The sequence below is a fragment of the Dipodomys ordii genome, unplaced genomic scaffold (assembly GCF_000151885.1).
Source record: "Dipodomys ordii isolate 6190 unplaced genomic scaffold, Dord_2.0 Scaffold82, whole genome shotgun sequence".
In the NCBI taxonomy this organism is placed as follows: Eukaryota; Metazoa; Chordata; class Mammalia; order Rodentia; family Heteromyidae; genus Dipodomys; species Dipodomys ordii.
In genome coordinates, this window is record NW_012267298.1 from 5,642,920 (window position 1) to 5,662,865 (window position 19,946).

Consider the following 19,946-nt stretch of genomic DNA (forward strand, 5'->3'; position numbering starts at 1 on the left):
CAATGAAGAGAACGTGTCATGAAGCTGAGGCCAGCCGGGAGAGGCGGTACCTTCTGTGTGTTTGCTCTCTGCTGCTGTCCGGTGGGGTTTTCGTAGACCTGGAGGCTCCTCCACCACCTGTGATCACTTCTCCCACCTAAAATCAAAAATGCATACCAATATAACACATATCAGTATTGTATATGCTAGGCATATATCACACATAGAGATTCATCTATGTGACATACGTGTACATGGTCATATATGTACTGATAATGTACACCTATATAATATGCGATGACATTCATGTATCTACCACATACATGCATCTGTCATACACCTGTGTCTGTCATCTATGTGTATGCTATGCATATCATATCACTTTAACTGGATACACAATACAGAGATGCTTCTATCACACACTCTATCTCTTCACCATAGACTTGCAAAGCCACAAGCTCTGCAAAGACTGCCACACCCAAACCAAAGGGTTTGGTGAAGTACTTATTGAACAAGTGCCATCTGAGCACCAATGCATGGGAAGTGCTGCCATGGAGAGGGCTACGGACGCGATGAGGATGCTGCCATGTTGGGATCCGTAGGCCTGTGCTGTCACGGAGGAGGCCTGGACCCGCGGCCCTTGGATCCCATCCTCCTTGCTCAGGCATCTTCCTCTGTGAGCTGATGAAGGACTCAAGTAGTGGAGTGTCTATTCTTGGTCAGAAAACTTGGATCATTCTCCTTCTTTTATATTAAGTAAGTCCAATGCTGACTGATGCCATCCAACAAGCAAACTGTAAGCATTATTCAAATTCAGCCCATGAGCTCAGTAAGCATCAGAATGTGGAGGGAATAAAAGAATCTACTAGTTACTCCTCACTGGGCCCTAACTATGGGCTAGGCCTATACCTATCTACACCACATGTAGTATGTGTTTCATGAGCCACGCTTCATCACTTCCTCTGAGGCAGGGCTGCTCACGAGCACACAAAGAATTTTAGTTAAGATTGTTTAATTTTTATTAGCATATATTAATTATATCAAGGCTGAGGTGGTTATTGGAAAGCATTTTAGAAGAGAACCTATCTGTATTACAGAAACATATGAGTAGCCAGGAATATAGGCATGAGCCATCATTGTCTGGCCATATACACATATATAGATATGCATTTCTATATATGTGTATAAAAAATTAATATATTAGTTACTTTAAATGGGGCCGGCGTTATTTAAAATATCAGTTCACTGGGGAAAAATTGGGGTCTCAAGTACATGTTTTTATGTTGCTTCACATGGTAAACCTAACAAGAATGGGAGCAAGTGCAAAATTAGAGTCTTCAAACACCCCACTTCTAATGCTGTTATTTGTCACATAATAAGTGTAGACAAAGATTCTCTGTGTTTATGGAAATGCAAATAGAATTACAAATTTGGAGCTTTTCTTCACAAGGAATTTGCTGTGCTCCAGAATCTAAATGTGTTCCTTATTTTTAAGAGATATTTTCAGCACGTTTAATTTCAAAGATCCCTTTTAACTTTAAAAGTTACAGAGAACTAAGGAATTAACAGTGAGAAAAATGTGAACACTGACATTCACATTAACATGTAAATTCTTCTTACCACCAACGTTTATAAGAACCAAGGTAAAACTCTTTTGAAAAGACCTAATTTTCCTGAGCAGAGAATTGCAGGCTCTGAGCCGCAGGATTCCATTTCCCACTATCCTGCAGTCTCGGGCTGCTCGTCCCACAGGCAGCCATGCTCCGGAGCTTCTACATCATCTTACTCATTTCTTTAAGTGTGTTTAAAGATGACTGAAGGAAAAGTAGTGAAGGCCAAAATATGTTCAATAAATTAGATGTGGTACTGCTGGTTTCCCTAATCCGCAGGGAGAAATGCAATCAACTACTTGAAAATTCAATTATGGGACAAGAACAAAGGTGCGAATTCATATTTTAATGATGTTGCATTATTTTTCACTCTCAGAATCATACGATTGGAGGTTGGGAGTGAATGTGGAGGTAGTGAGAGGGTTCACTGATCTATGGAACTTGAAAGTACTTGTAAAGAAAACTGTTATTGTGACCCCAGTTAGAATGGCTATAATCAAGAACTCTAATAACAACAGATGCTGGAGGGGATGTGGACAGAAGGGAACCTTACTGCATTGTTGGTGGGAGTGTAAACTTGTTCAACCACTTTGGAAAGCAGTATGGAGGTTCCTCAAAAGACTCCACATAGATCTTCCCTATGACCCAGCAATCCCACTTTTGGGCATTTACCTAAATGATCACAAACAAGACCACACTAAAGCTACCAGCACGACTATGTTTATTGCAGCATTATTCACCATAGCTAAGATATGGAACCAGCCCAGATGCCCCTCAGTAGATGAATGGATCAAGAAAATGTGGTATATATACACAATGGAATTCTATGCCCCCATCAGAAAGAATGACATTGCCCCATTTGTTAGGAAATGGAAAGACTTGGAAAAATTATATTAAGTGGTAAGCCAGGCCCAAAGAAACATAGGTCCCATGGTTTCCTTTATTTGCAATAACTAGTATATGTCTGAGTCAAGCAGAAAAGGTCAGATAAGTTGATGTTCGGGAAATGAACCCTAAGATATGTATTCAAATGGTTTTTTTTCTTTCATGCGATTGTTTCTAACACATTTATAAGATTATTTCTTTGTTGCTTTGTATGTCCCTCCCCCACGGTATAACCCCTGCTTTCACTATATTTGATGTTGTTATAATTTGTGGAGGGGAAGGGAAAAAACAAATCATTTAAATAGGGATACAGGTGGACCCATTGCAACAATGAGTACAAGTTGTTATGTCGAAAACGAACTTTACAACTTTGATGGGGGGGGGGGGGGAGGAGGATGGGATGGGAAGGGGAAACAAAGTAGGAGGCTACAATGCTTGTTAAGAAATGTATTCATTATCTTGCCCATGTAATTGTAACCCCTCTGTACAGTATTTTCACAATAATTAAAAAAAAGAAAACTGTTTTTGTGAAGGTGATGTGCAGAGGGGTTTCAGTTACATAAGTCAGGTAATGAGTACATTTCTTTTTCAATAGTGTCACTCCTTTCCCTTGCTTTCTCCCAGTTTTTCTCTCTTATCCCCCTACAAATTTTATAGTTCATTTTCAACACAGTGTCTAGTATCACTGCTGCATTTGTTCACCCTTTGTACCACCATTACCCTCCCCCAACAGATAAACTTATATACAAGACAAAGGGTACAGAAATCAAGTACAGCAACAAAGCAGAAAAGAAAGAAAGCAAAAAAACAGAACGCAAAAATCCTCCTTTCCATTTCTTGCAGTTCATTTTGATAAATATCATTTTATATGATCATATGCACATAACTGGTGAGCCTTTTGTGATCTTCTTCTAAGAATACCCTCCTTTGGGCTCACTGTGTGAATATCTAAAATCCTGTACAATTTATCATGTCCATTTTTTTGTGTTTTTTTATCATCCACTGTGTTTACTTGTAGATTTATAGGCACATTCTAGAGAGAAATTATGCAACCTATGTTTCTTTGATTCTGGTTTACTTTGCTTAATATAATTTTTCTAAGTCTTTCCATTTCCTTACAAACGGTGCATTACCATTTTCTTGATCCACTCATCCACTGAGGGATATCTGAATGGATTCCTTATCTTAGCTATGGTAAACAATATTGCAGTGAATATGGTTGTGCTTGTAGATTTAGTGTGGCCTTGTTTATGTTCTACTGCATAAATGCCCAGGAGTGGAATTTCTGGGTCCTAGGGAAGCTCTATGTTTAGTCTTTTGAGGAACCTCCATACTGCTTTACAGAGAGGTTGAAAGTATTCTTTAAGGCTTCTCTAATAGCTGATTTGCCTACCTTTGGCCATTATCCTTGGCAAGCATCTCATTATCTCCTGATTAGTAACCTGCACTCAGATGATCTATATTTACTTTAATAAAATATACATGGTTGCTTTACCAACTTATTCATACTACGAAATGCAGACTCTGTGAGCTAAGTAGCAGATGCCAGGAAGAGGCTTAGCTTTTAATCCTTATTTTTTTTAGGAGAAACTGCCAATGTGGAACTATATTAGACATTGATTTCATATGGCTCATCTAAAGAGTTACTTGTAGGAATTTAAGAAAGACAGAATCATTTCATTCTAGGCGAGGACTTGTAACGTGTTAAGGAAAAGAATGAATGGGGAAGGGAAGTGAAATATAATCAATGATATTTACTGAGAAAGAAAATAAAAACACAATCAACTTTAACCTATTACCTGTAGAGCTAGCCCAGATTTTAAAGTGACAATATGATTAAAATCACAGTAAATTTCTCTTGGAGATTTCCCTTTCTCAGATATTTTCAATAATTACCTGCGTTAAATCTGTACAATGAGGCATTTATTGTGCATCTAATGTGTCAAGCAGGAGACTAAGTGCAAGATACAGAATGATAGATTAAAAACTATCCCTGATCATCTCATAAAGGAGAAAGGCATATAAATTATTAAATTCTTGGAAGGATGCATAATTGAGATTACAGGCCCAGAGTTCTAAGGACAAAGCCAGAGCTGCTAATGGGTAGGATGGACAGCAAGATCAAAGAAAACTTAGTGGAGAATATGGGATTTCCTAAGAATTTTAATAAACAAGTAAGGACTCCCCCAGAAGGTAGAGGTCATGAAGGGGTTGAGAAAATTTTAGGAAGAGAAAACAGCATGTCCCAAAATATGAGGGTAAATGAACACATCAGCCAACATGGAGTATTGGACAGCAGGTAATGGCCGAGGAACTAAGCAGCAAGCTATCATGTCAAGGGGATTTGTTTAAACATACTGGAAATTTTCATCTGAGGTCATGGGACTTCCTTAAGGCTTTCTTTCCCTGGAGACATATTTGCTAACCCTACATCTAATTTGAGATAGTAATAAGGGTATTAAGTCCAGTGGGGTCATAGCTCTCTGAAAATGTTCTTTGCTCATGAAGTAACACTATACTGATGTTCTTTATTTTATTATGGTCAAATTTCTGCTCGCACCCAACCCTTTATAAAGACACGAATGACTTACAGTCATGCTTGAGCAACTGACTACATGCTTATTATGGCGGCAAATAAAACAAAACGACGCAGAGATTTTAGTTGCAGCCTGTTGCATAAGATGGAGTTTAATGAATCAAATCAGAAGCCGCCAAATAAAGGAAAGTTCTCGAAAGGCAAAAAATGTGAAGCCTCAACAACATATAATCAACAATGTCTAGGGTAGGGTAAAAAAAATGCTAGATGTGAAGAAGCAGGAAAATGTTTGATTTTGCAATTAAGAGAAACAAACAGATCACATGATGATTTGGATGTTTCAGTTAAAGAATGAACAACAAGATACTTGATAGAAAAATATATAGTTTCTTAAAAACAAATTCTAGCTGGGTGCCTGTGGCTCATGCCTATAATCCTAGCTACTTAGGAGGCTGAGATCTGAGAAAGTCAGCCTGCGAAGGAAAGTGCGTGAGACTTTTATCTCCAATTAACCACCAGAAAACTGGAAGTGGTGCTGTGGCTCAAGTGGAAGAGTGCTAGCCTTGAGCTGAAGAGCTGAGGGACAGTGCCCAGGTCCCGAGTTCAAGCCCCATGACTGACCAAAAAAAAATCTATAATGAATATAAAGATACAATATCCTGAAATACATGAATTTACTGAATAGAACTAAGGTAGAACAGAGAAGAGGAGAAAACAAAGTATTTACATAATGGAAACAGGCACCCTTAATCTGAATAACAGAAGTGTTTCTTATGAATGTGTAAAGCATCAACTTCAATCTTAAGTTAGGGGGCCTGTAATTGCTAAACCTGGAATTCTTCAGGTGATTCTCAAATTCAGTGGGTAGAGCAAATGGCTAGCTATATTCTTTTTTTTTTTGGAGGGGGGTCCAGTTGTGGGCCTGAACTCTGAGCCTGGGCACTGCCCCTCAGCTCTTCAGCTCAAGGCTAGCACTCTACCACTTGAGCCACAGCGCCACTTCCGGCTTTTTTTTGCTTATGGGTGCTGAGGAATCGAACCCAGGGCCTCAAGCATGCAAGGCAAGCGCTTTACCACTGAGCCACCTTCCCAGACCCAATTAGCTATATTCTTAAGAAGGAAAGAAAGATCAGGCAAGAGGAACACTTAAAGAAATAAGAAATGCCCCAAACTTATTTAAATGTTTATGAATACTGATTATATCTATATAATATATCTAACATATTAATCATACATACGATTAAATCATACATAATCATAGTTATATATATGAGTTGTATATTTGTATATAAAATCACACAGGTAAAGAAGAGAGAAAGACAGATTCTTGAAAGGAGCCAGAGAAAAATGACACATTTACTGTAGGAGACAAAGAGCAGTAATAAGTTGACTTATCTTTAAAAAAACAAAACAATCAAAGCAAAATGTTAAATAATTGTAAAAGAAAACTTGTGCAAAAAACCTACCAAGACATATCTAAAAGACAGGTTCCTTCAGAAATGAAGGGAAATTCCATACGAGCTATGTTGAAAGCATTGATAGTGCATTTGATCTGCTGCTAGAAACAACTGAGCCAAAGATAAATAAATAGATGGTTTGAGAGAGTGGATAACAGGCAAGCAAGGACTGTAATGAATGGATGAAAAAAATAAAAGAGGTAGCTCTATGACCAGACTTCCTCTGGAGAGACTTTACAAAAGCAGATAAATAGATAATGAATAATAAGTAAATGCATTAAAGCTTAAAAAGCAAGAAATAAGTCTATTCATAAAGTGATTGTTTAAAATGAGCCAATTCTAAACAACATATGAAAAAAATTACTATTTCTAGCAAGTGAAATTACTACTTCTAAGCCAGACTTAGTAGCTCATGCCTGTAATCCTAGCTACTAAGGAGACTGAGATCTGAGGATCCCAGTTAAAAGCCATCCTGGGCAGTAAAATTGGTGAGACTCTTATCTCTAATAAACCACTAGAGAACTGGAAGTGGCTCTGTGGCTCAGTGGTAGAGCACTAGCCTTGAGCTGAAGAGCTCAGGGACAGCACCCAGGCCCGGAGTTCAAGCCCCATAACCAAGAACAACTAAAAAAAGAAGTCATCTCAGGCAAACAAAACTGGAAGACTCTTAACTTCAATTAACCCAGAACTAGAGGTACAGCTCAGGTAATAGAGCATCTGTGGATGAGTGAAAAGCCCTGAGTTTAAGACCCAGTATTGGAACAAAACAAAACAAAAAACAAAACAATCACCACTTCTAGTAAGCCGAATATACAAAATCACTCTTATTCCTATATTCTAGTAGCATGTTACTGCAAAAATAAAATGTATAAAACAATTTTATCTAGAATGATGACAAAAACTCAGAAAATAAAAATATTAAAATTTCAGCAATAGCTGTGCATGACTTTTCACTTGAAACTATACACTTATTGCTCAGAGACAAATTTTAAAACACTTCAAGGAGAGAAAGTCCATGGCCACAGGCTGTCAAACTTAATAATGTGAAGAGTCATTTCCTTCCAGACTGATCCCAGTTATCAAGCCAAGAAGGTTTTACAATGGAATTTGATTTATGGTTTATATATATATATATATATCATATATATATGTGATATATATCACATATATATATCATATATCTATGAAAATACAAAGAATAACCGAAATGATCATCTAAATAACCCCAAAGGTGGAGGAATTGCAAACTTTCAGTTCCATCATGAATCATGGTATTGACAGAAGGAAAAACAAATAAATCAATGGTCCTAACTAAAAGCCTAAGAATAGACCTTTTCTTACAAGGCCATTCATTTTTGTACAAAAATGCCAAAGCAATCCAATGAAGAAAGTGAAATCTTTTGCTGGAACTGTACATCCACATGGAAAATTTTTCGCTCCATATAGAGAAATCAATTTGACATGAATCGCATACCAAAAAGTAAAAAAGGGCTAAAAAGGTAGAACTCCTACAAGAAAATGGGGGAGACTGTATCTGAAACTAAAGAGTTCATAAACAGGAATCACCAAAACATTTTGAAATACAATCGCACAGGAACTAATCAAAGCTACAATCAAATTTAATGCAATATATAGGGATTAATCAAAGCTAAAAGCTTCTGCTTATTATCCAGTAAGACAATAATAACAGATGACTATCTGGGAGAAAAATGTGGAGAGGATATTCAAGGCATGGTAATGTTTGGGGTAATTAGTCCAGGATATTGTTCTTCAACTAATATTTGGCTAGATGCAGATACTAGTCTAGTCATTGAATGAATTAAAGTCCCTACTTTCATAAAATTTAATTTACATAGGAAAAGATAAGCCACAAAATTAAACAAATAGGGCTATTTTATAAAATAACAAGCATTGTAATTAAAATAAACCAGGTAATATGAGTGAGAAAGATGACTGCATTACCTGTGTTAGTCATCTTTCCCTCATTGTGACAAAATACCAAAGAGAAGCAATGGATAGGAAAGTGAAGGTTTATTTTGGGTGACCAGTTCAGAGGCTTCAGTCCATGATCACTCAGTCGTATTGTTTTGGAACTGTGTGGCACAGGATGTCAGGGCAAGAGCAGGTAGCATGAAAGGTCTGTGGTCCTGGATGCTAGCCAGAAAGCAAAGGCAGGAAGAGGAGGGGCTGGGGTTCTAAATATCCCCTACTACCCCAATATACTTACTTCCTTTCAGTAGGCCCTGCTCCCTAAAGCTTCTACTGCCGTTGTTTGTGCTTCCCTGACAAGGGACTGAGCGTTCAGCACCTTGGCCTTTGGGGTCATGCCAACTGCTTGTCCAAGAGACACATGTCATATTTCTTTTTGTTCCACAGTAATTCACACAGAGCTTTCTCTCTATTCATCTTAGTTGAATCTATCAAATATTTTAATAGGTTAATTATTTATTAATTGTCTCAAGTTTTTGAGAATTTGGTAGAAAGTAATCTATTCTGAAATACTTCTATGTGAGGTGCTCCAAACATGCTAATAGCCTATCTCATGTTAATAGTTTCTACGTCATCTATTTTTTGGATGCATCATTCATTCCCCACTATGTGTAGATTTACATATTTAATATTTTCATGCATACCTTCTGTGTCATTTCTCTAAACATCTCCGCATCTTTTCTTCATATAACTTTCAGAATTTCTATGTCCTTTAGACATGAATGTGCCCCAACAAAAGACAATGATGATAGGAGCTGGGCAGCCGCATTAAGACTGTATTAAGAATGTCCTTCTGCCAACTGTGGAAGAATTTGTTCACTTGCAAATTGTTCGTCCAATTACATATTTCTGGTGTTTATATTAACTACCCCTAATCACAATGTTTAACATTTAAGTATGCAAAGTTCTGACTCTTAGAAAGAAATATTACTTATATAAAACCTTAGAATTAACAAGATTTACTATTATTCCTTGGCATTAAATTTATATGTGTGTGCATAGATATATATTTATAGTCTTCCTCTAAATATATATATATATATATATATATAGTTGCTTTGATTCTAGACTTAATTATTTCTTACCATTGTTCTAAAAGAAAAGTACATAATTCATCAAGCTTGTTAGAAGCAACTTTAAAAAGAAAAATATCTTTTTTCTCTTTTAACAAACTCATTAATCTACAATATTAGAAAACATGTAAGTTACAATTGGCACATTATTTGACAGTTATTGAATTTATTTAAAAACACCTTAGAAGTAGAGTCCATTTCAGTAATGGAGAATTGCAGCAAAACATGTAAATTTGAGGAAAAGTGATCAGAAAAATACAAAGCGTAAGGATACAGCTTTGATTTCAAACCTACTCAAGTTGTTTCAGAAAAAACTCAGTGTTTACTGTGAGTTATGTATATGAGTGGTTACTCATATAAAGTCAATACTGATAGATATGTAACAGTTGTATAGCTTTGGAAAAAGAATAGATCAGATCTATCAACTGGTTCCTCCAAAATTCTTTCACCTTGTGACATGGAATCTCCCTGACAGTTTCCCAAGGAGGGAGCTACACTGGAAGATAAACTGTTGCTGCCAATTGAAAAGAATTATTGCTAAGTTATGCAAACACTAGTCATGAAGGTGATGTTTGAAAATAAGAGAAAATATCTTTCACAATCCTATCAGAGATTGTCTTCATGGGAAATAACTCCCATTTACCTTCAAAAGACTATAACTATTCTTGTCATTCACTCATTCAACAAATATTCATGGAGGGACCTGTTATGAGGGAGGCAGCTCTAGGTCCTAAGGGCTTAGCACTGAGTGAAACTCCTCCCACTAGGTCTGAACCCCCAACACCTAAGGAATGGAGATTCCTACAATAAGCTTTTGGGATGCACATTCAAAACTAGACATGGTGAGGCAGATCAGAGGGAGTCAATCCTCCCTAGGACATATGGTTTTGGAGTTCAATGTAGTTAAATATTTCTAAGGATGTTAATTTCCTAGATGTAGATTATCAGCACCATTTAACACTTTTCTATTCTCGTAAGTGAATCTGTCATGAATGGGCCATTCAGTCTTTGCGTGACGACTGACAGACCCATCCGTTATGCCTGGCAGTTCAAACTGAACTGTGAGCTGACGACCAAGCAATCTCTTCTGTGGGCACCCTGAAGTCAGTCCAGCTGTGCCTGTACGCTCGCTCACAATCACACTGAGGAAATTCCATTCCAGCAGCAAGAACTATGACAACCACAACTGCAGCTGAAGTCCCATCTCTTGCTTCAGGGAGCCTGTTCCGGTGGCAACCACTTCAGGCAACTTATACCAACCGCCCTGCAAGATGCCATTCCAGGCTTCTCCCTGTCAGCTGTTTTTATTCAGGAGGAGAGAAGGGGCACACCCCAAGTGACTCGGCAACTTGCTGTGGCTGGTACAGTCAAGGCTTGTGATTGGCTCATAAGCAAGGGATGTGATTGTTGGAAGTGAGAACTGTGAACATGCCAGGCTGTGATGGGTGAGATGACAATCTGAGCACAAGTATGCCTGCGCTTTTCTAGCTGGATAAGCAGGCGATTTCTCAGCCAAGTAGGGTTTGTCCTGGAAGCTTCTCTTGTGGACAAACATTTCCCCCCACCCCAATGACAGCATGAATACCCCAATTACAACATTATTTTAAATAAGATTTCTCCCAAATGGTCTTTTATCGCCTACTTGTGGTATGAGCTGGTAGCACAAACAGCAGAAAGGCTTCTTAACCCCAGACCCAACCACCAGAAGCAGAAAGGCAGCTAAAGTTTCAGAGTGGTAGGAAAGAAACTAAAGAAATGAGACAATGAGAAGTGGGAAAGTTCAAAGAACTACAGGTGAAAGCTGCAAGCCCTGGTCACTGGAAGAATTCCTGAGAGCCACCAAAGATTAAGAGCCTGCTGGTAGCAGAAGCTCACAATAATCGGCTCCTGACCTCAGCACCAAGCAGCTTTGAAAGCTGGGAGCAATAATCCACTATTTCTCAGAGTTCAGAGTTACACATACTGGATCCCAAACATCTAGAGCTATAGGCCTCTGAAATTTAAAGCCAAGATCCATAAACCTCTACTTCTCAGAAACTGGTACCAGAATCCCATGGATTTGTAAACCTAACCTGTGATACTGGCATTCCAGAGTCCAGTCCAACACTGTTTCTGTTAGAATAGAAAGACTCAACCAAACATTCAGATCTGACACGTCTGAATGGCCGAGGGAAATGACTGTAAGGAGAAGGAGTGTTGATCTGAAGAGGCTCAGAGACAGGGATAGGTTAAGGCCACCTAATTGAATTGAGGCAGTCAATAAGCTAATTTGAGCGACACTGTCTGTGGGCCAATCTTGAGAAAAAGCTGTGAGACCTTTGTAAAAGAGAAGAAGAAGATGAGATAAGTAGGCAGAGCGCTGGAATCATTTCTATGAGCTCATCCAACAGCAAGAGAGTGATGAAATTCAGAGATATACACTCCGACACCACTCCTCGTTGCCCAGGCAACTGGACCTTTGAGAAAAGCCAAATGCAAATGCAGTCAATGAGTGGAGACTGAGCTGCCTCTAGAGCGTGACCTTGGGAAAAGATTGCAATGTGTTTGAAAGCCTTTTGTGCCGTCAAAACAATATTCTAAGGCTAATTATTTTGTACAATCTGTAGCTTAGGACCCACGGCATGAAACTTCTACTGACATGGTGGCGTTCACTTTGGATAATTATGTGAGCAAATATCTAGGTTAACATTCAGGAATACTCTAGCCTCATAGCCCCTGAGAAATCCCTAGGAATTAGGGATAGAAAAGGTTCACGCCTGTAATCCTAGCTACTCAAGAGGATGAGAACTGAAGATTGTGGTTCAAAGCCATCCCAGGCGGGAAAGTCAGTGAAAATCTCATCTCCAATAAACTACCAGAAAACTGGAAGTGGTGCTGTGGCTCAAGTGGAAGAGCGCTAGCCTTGAGCTGAAGAACTGAGGGGCAGCGCCCAGGCCCAGAGTTCAAACCCCAGGACTGCCAAAAAAAAAAGATCAAGGATCCTTTTCCTAATTCCTCATATAAAAATCTGGAGTAATGGGTATGGTTCTCAAGCAAAGATGGTGGTAGGTCTATCAGAAGAGGAACAGATATGTAAGCAGTCATGTATGCTTGCATGGTCTTATGGTAGCCTCCCTTACTTGCCATTTACTAACACTTAGAAGAATGACCTGTCACTGAGCCTAACTGAACAACTGGAAACAAGGCTGAAAGCCACATTAAGTGGCAGCTGTGTGTAGTTCTAGAGAAGCTAGAGAAGTTACTAAAAGAAACTTAATAGGTCCAAAAATGTGTGCAGAATCTTCCCAGTCTGTCTTAGGCTTCACTTTAGAAGCAGAAAGCCAGCTGGGATCAAATCTTTTTCATTTTCTTCTAAAAAGTGTATTCAGACTGAGGGAGATGAATAAGGAAATTAAACGAAGATGCAATTGATGGCTGTGTTTCAAGATTTGGTTCTTCCCCAGAGCCTTATAGTCAGTCCTGCCATTCTTGTGAATATCCCTTGCCCTGTCTGAGGGCTCCACCAGTTCTTCTCCTTCCCTTCTAGCCTCTCCAGGCCACAGGAGGCCTGCGACTTCTCTGAGCTTCTCAGATTAACTCTTCTTTTAGATCAAGGTCAGGTGGGAGGGAAGTCACTCCTGGCAGGGTCTGAGTAACTGTCTGTGTAGCTGGGGCTTAGCCACTGTCTGGATCTACTACTATCCAGTGTCTAATAAGCATTTATCTAGTTCATAGTTCTGCATTTAACTTCCAAGATAAAAAGAAAAGTCAACCCACCTGGTCCAGGAGGAAGCCGGGCAAGGTTTCTGGAGACGAAATCTTATGGTTTGGGAAAGAGGCTTCTAAAAATTCGAAGAAAATTGTGACTTCAGTTAACAATGTGGCCAGGTAACTATGCAGGTCTCTTCCAACATGGAAGAAATGATAAACTTCATCGTATCTAATTTCTGGCCTGGACAATACTGCAAATGGAGGAGAACAATCTCACAGCTGAGTGAAGGCTGCCAGGAAAGTACTACTCGACTGCCAAGCAGTCCTTGCTGGAGACCCGAAATACTGAAGGGGAAGTTCTGCACTGTATTAAACTACTATTGGTCCAAAAGTAATTAGATCACAATGAACTTATGAGGCTTAGTTTATGTGCATTTGGATATTTGCCCTCCAGTGTAAGACCACATTGGGCTTTGTTTTTTTGCTGGAATAATAATAACAACAGTCCACACATGTGCAAAACATTCAACAATCTGTGCGGCATGCATGTTTGTTCAACAAGTGCTATCCATGTTATTTATTAGTCTTTTTTATTAATAAACAAATTTGTTAGGAAAAAGTGAGTGAGTAGGTGGTTTGTCTAACATACTATATGTAAGCTTTAGAATTTTTCAGTGAGTTCCTTTTAAATCTGTCACACCACTCCTATAGTTTTGGGGTCCTTATAAAATCATTTGTTGGCATCAGTTTTGGTTGCAGATATCAATGCCCAAATCATTTGATGTTTCAGTGTCCTCTAGCAGATTTCAAGTTACCAGTACTTCTACCTCTGAGGCTGAGTGCTTTTCCTGGAAAATGAAGGCTGATTTTACTATGCTAGAAGCAGGTCCAAACTGCTCGGACTTTTATATAAGCACCACCTAACAACAGGAAGTAGTTGTCAACCGAAAATGTCAGAGATTGGTGTATGGACACCTCAGTTCTGTTATTCTTTAGGTAGAGTTGTACTGACATATGGGTTTCAAATAATCTCTTAGAATTGCCATGGGAACAGTTGGTTTGCTGGAGAATGTTAATGGCTGCCTTCCTTTTCTCCATTGTAACCAGCATTCACTTATGCCCAATAAACTATGAAATATTTAACTTCTGAATGAACCAAATGTGAAAGTGCGTTATGGTCTGAAAAGGTATGCACTCCTCAACTTAATAACTATAGTAACTTTGAGACTCTCAAGGTCACCCTCAAAGAGGAAGAACAGCAACCCTGCATAATTGGGTTTCCAAATATCAAATGAAATTCTACCAGATCCCGCTCATATCCTTACACATGCCTCATCTGTCTTTGTGTGGGCGATAACTCATTTGAAAATGAATAAGTACTCAACTAGCCACATCCTTTTTACCCATTGGCAGCTAACTAGGTGGTCAGTTGTAAATGCATCGAGCTCACCTAACCTACAGCAAAGAATAGGCTATCATATATGCAGTGCAAGGTAGTCTCAGTTGTTTGCCATCAAGATTGCATGACTAACTGGGAGCTGCCACCTCAGCATAACAAGAGAGGATACTATCACATAATATAGACCCAGAAAAGATCCACAGTCAAATCCAAAGTGTGATGTCTACATAGGACTGTGCCAAGTATATGTAGGCAAACCTCCATTGAAGTCAAAGCCCCATTTGGGGATGTTTAGCTAGCATGAAGACAGGCTCTGTGGGCTTCTGAGAGGCCTACTCCTCATTCTACATCTTCTGAGCTTACTACATTCCTTCTGAGTCCCATTCCAAAATTGAGGATGGTGACTTACTTCCTTGGTCAACTCTGAACTTGAAACAGCTCTATGTGATTGCTAAACAAATGGCTCATCCTCCACCATTCCTTTAGGGCCAACAACCAGCAATTGTTCGAGATCTTTTGAGGTAGTGATAGTATTAAAATACAGAATACAAGCTGAGTGTCTGTGGCTCACACCTGTAATCCTAGCTACTCAAGAGGCCAAGATCTGAAGATCCAGGTTGAAAACTAGCCCAGGGAGAAATCTCCATGAGATTCTCATCTCCAATTAACCATTAAAAAAGCCAGAAGTGAGGCTCTGGCTCAAATGTTAAAGCAGTAACCAGGAGCACAAAAGCTCAGGGACAGTGCTCAGGTCCTGAGTCTACGATCCAAAATTAGGGGGAAAAAATGGAGTCCATTTTCTGAATTCTCCTTGGTGTGATTGTTGCTCCTTATTACTTGGCTGGTAAATTGCAGATGATGGGGCTTTGCAGATATTTAAAGTCATGAGATTATACAGGGAATGAATATAAATAGAGAACAGAAACAGTCCCAGAACTGAGTTATTGTGCAGGCTAACTTTCAGAGGCTTGGGCACTGGGAAAAATACAAACAACAACAACAAGAACAAAACACCAAAGAAGCACACAGCGAGAAAGAGCATGCAGTGGACCTGCAAGAACATTCATTGCTGCGTGGGGGAGAGCACACCGGGAGGTGCAGCTATGGCCACCTGAACAGGGTGTAAGAGTGGAGGGATTGGTGCATGGTAGAAAATCAACAGGACTGTCAAGTGGAAGATGAGGAGGAATGGCTGTAAGATGGGCTAATGTGGAGATGACTGCTGACCTCAGAGGGAGTTTGCCGTGGAGGGGCTTGGGAAGAGATGATGCCAAATGGAGGTTTTAGAGATCAGGACAGCAAAATGGAAACAGCCAATAAACATGTCTATTTAAGAGTTTTACAATCCAGCGGAATAGGGTAATAAATAGAGGCAGTTTTTGTTCAGTTTTTGTTTTTACAGAGGAGATAATTCAGCATGGCTCCTAATACAAAATTAATAGATGTGAAAATTCAGTGAAGCAGTATAAAAGGGAGAGAATTACCAAGGGGAAACAAATCTGGTTTCATAAGTCAATGGAAAGCTGGGCGTCAGTGGCTCACGCCTGTAATCCTAGCCACTCAGGAAGCTGAGATCTGAGGATTGTGGTTTGAAGCCAGCTTGCTCAGGAAAGTCTGTGAGGCTTATCTCCAAATAACCACCCAACAACTGGAAGTGGAGCCATGAATTGAAGGCTATCCTTGAGCATACAAACTCAAAGACAGCACCCAGGCCCCGAGGTCAAGCCCCAGGCTATACACACACACAAAGCAAAAAAAATAAGATGAATACCCACATGGGAGGTTGGAAAGACACAAGCACTGATCATTAGGGGTGAGAAATTTGGGTGGTACATTCATGCAAATTGCCTTTTGATGTTCATTGTTTTTAGGAGTGGAAGTTTAGGAAATGAGCTGAAAATGAAAACTCAAAGAGAAACAGCACAAACAGACCAAGGAGACCCGGCAAGATGGCCAGGGAGCACTGCAGACCGCTTGACAATCATAAGAAAAGTGACATTGTGTTAGGTATGTCACACACGTTTGAGAAGAGACACATGTGCCCAAAGAGAAGGGTCTGGATTTTTGAGAATTGGGGTTTGTTTTGCAGGCCTTGGTACATGACCTTCACCTTCAGCGCCTACACAAACAGAATCAAACAAGTCATTCATCAAATGGAGTGATAACTGCATCTTTCTGTTTTGTTCATATGGCAACTTCTTTAATCTCAGTTAATTATTCTGAGAGAATACCCAAAGGAAATCATGAAGCATATTCTTAGAGTGTTCCTGTAACTTGTCAATTGAGAATCTGGATGGGAGTTTAATTTAATGGTCTAATGCAAGCAACCCAGGATCCCAGTGCATGCAAAGTCAGTTAAACCTAGTAAAGTTGGACTGTGGTGAAATCATAGGCTAACCATTACCAGACTGATGACACTCAGTGTTTATGTACCCATCTGAAAAACAGGCTACAGAGGAAGCATCAACCCTTAGAAGATATGAAGGTAGAGACCCCAAATAGGGACTAAAAACATCATTTGTATGCTAAATAAAAATAAACTTAAAAGGTATAGCACTTACAAAATAAAAACAACTAAAGGAAATGTTCTGTATGACCTAAGAGGGAAAATGGGAGAAACACAGGATTTGATATCTAGTTTTGATTTTATATTTTCTAATATTTTTATATTTTATACTTTTACACTTATTTGTTTCTGTTACAATGCACCATACCAAGGCGTTGACTTCCATTTAAACCCATGTCCAAACTTGGTCTCCACTGGAAAGGCATTAAGAAGTGATGGACTTCTAAAAGCTGGGGCTCAATAGGAAGTGGTCAATGTGTGGCGGGATTAACACAGGTGTTCTGGAGTGAGGTCCCAGAGCAGGTTGTTGTAAACCAGAAGTCTGTGCCTTCTCTTAACTTTTCTCCTATCACGTGATAAGGTCCCTCTCTGTCTCTGCTCTCTCTCATGCTCCCTGGCAGGCGATTCTATCTGCTTTACTGTGACACGGTCCAGTCACCTTCACCATGATGTTATTTCCTTCCCACCACCAGAACCATCATGTAAATAAACCTCTTTGTGTAATAGCTTATCCAGCACCAGGCATGTCATTAAAGCAACACTAAATGGACTAAGAGAATAGCTAGAAAACAAGGTTATCCAACATTAATCATTTACAGTATCCATTAACAGTCATGATTAATATGAATTAAAAGTAGGTGTTAATGCAACATGTATTATGGCCCCAAACTGTTGTAGGTGGTTTACTTACATTCAGTCATGTTAATCTTTAAAACAACTTTTTGAGGCCTGGGGCATTATTAATGTTATTTTTAGGATGAAAAATCTGAGGCAGAGAGGAATAAATCATTTCCCTAGGTCACACAGCTGGAGCAAAACGCGCAGATTCGACGTGGGTTCCCTGGCCCCAAGCCTGTCTTGCCATAATTTCTTTCCACTCCTTTGGATTTATGGCAACATAGATTACAGCAACAACCTTTTTCTGCAGGCAGAATGTGACAAACTTATTTTACAGTTAGGCTGGAATAATGTAAACAGAAAAAAATGAGGAATGGTTACAGATAGTTTGAAAGTATGGCAGATTTGTATTGTAAATATTACAACTAATGCATTCATAATATACTGAACATCTACTCCTTGCCAGTTCTGTATGACAGTTAGTGGTCAAGTTAGTTATCAAGAAACCCTGAAGCTGCAATTCTTGTTGAGGAATCCAGCTAAAGAAATATACAACTAAATATTTAGTTTTCCCATTGGTAACAAGCTGAGTGAAGTAAAATGTAGCAGGAATGAGGGTAACCTACCCTGGGACTTTTCAATATGGGGTGAGGATGTTGAGATCTGAGGATTGTGGTTTGAAGCCAGCTGAGGCAGGAGAGTCTGAGATTCTTATCTCTAATTCATCGTGAAAAGCCCTAAGTGGAGCTGTGGCTCAAGTGGTATGGAGCTAGCTTGGGGCAAAAGCAGCTCAGGGACAATTCCAGCCTCAGGCCTGGCACATGTGCCCTGTTTTCCTCAGATCTCAGCATCCTGAGTAGCTAGGATGATAGGGACAAGCCACTGGCACCTGGCTGAGGACGTTTTATACAATTTCCTAAGCAGAGTACTGACTGCAACAGTGCCAGAAGCTGGAAAACTAACTCCCACCGAGTAAGCGGTGGGGAAGACTGAGGAAAGCCTGTGGAACACATTTCCTGTGCCTCTCTGGCCCGGGCAGGCCCTCACTTCTTCGCAATGCCTCGTGAGAGGTCAGAACCTCTATCTACCACCCATTGGTCACTTGCAGGCCGGGCAGCAGCCCTGGAACTCCATGGAGACACAGAGACACTGTGAGGATGGCGAGGGCAGACAGGTTCTGGTGGCTCACTGGAAATTGTGGCGCTGTGAACCACATTGTTCCAGAACAGACTATGTGCTATGGGTCAGCAGATTGGGGGTGGCAGGGGGGAGGACAGGGAAGGGAGGCATCCAGGGTTGCAGGGCCAGCCCAAGGGGACACTGCCTGGAACAGGAACGGGCCTTGGAGAAACTCACTGATGTGATGTCAGCCACGGAAAATGCAGTCTCAATCTATGTGACCAGGATCAGACGTAAACTGGGGAAACTTGTGCACTGGTCACTGCCCAGACTTTCACACATCACCCTCATTTAAGAAGACAAGATAGCACATCATTCTGAGGTCGTGACGGTACTCTAAAAAGTGTCCAGTCAGAAATGCGAGAGTACTTTGAGGATTCAATGACAAAATTTTGGGTCCTTGGCAAATGGATGCAAAGTTCTCCATTGGATTTTCACGAAGTGTGACGCAGCCATGACAGAGCAACAAGAGGTCAACCCTTCATGATGTTCTTCCCAAATACTGTCACAAGGGGGAGCTACTAGGCATCAGATCATTTGCTTTCAATTGATTTAGAACATCCAAGTAGTGTAACCAGCAAACACTGTCTTAGGCACTTAATGTTTTGGCCATACTATTCCATGAATGAGTTAAAAGCTATGAGAATATATACCTTAGGTTGAGGTAATATATTTTTTCTTTATTAGTTTAACATCTTTGGGTGAGGAGTTTGTGTCCTTTGAAGCCAAAGTCATCCTAACTACAAACATTCCCTCCCTCAATCCATTTTATTTCAGGGTGTGTATACAGATACACATCAGAGCAGGTACAGTAGTGAAGACTGCTAGCACCCCTGGCCTCTCCCAGTGTCCTGTTTTGTGGCAACAACAGCCAAACTCTACTGATTCAGCCTGAATCCCCAGTGAAGTACATGCGAATTAATCCTGGTGCTTTGTACCATAGTGTTTCTAGACTTGCTCACACT

The 19,946-nt window shown here is 39.9% G+C and overlaps 1 protein-coding gene across 1 annotated transcript in view; it reads right to left on the reverse strand.

Moving 5' to 3' along the window:
* Lrrc6 (leucine rich repeat containing 6) overlaps positions 1-19,946 on the reverse strand; it is a 76,403-nt gene that overhangs the window by 11,073 nt on the left and 45,384 nt on the right. Inside the window, exon 11 of the mRNA XM_013025174.1 lies at positions 51-136. Within this exon, the coding sequence (XP_012880628.1) occupies positions 51-136 (86 nt within the window). The remainder of the gene's footprint in view (positions 1-50; positions 137-19,946) is intronic.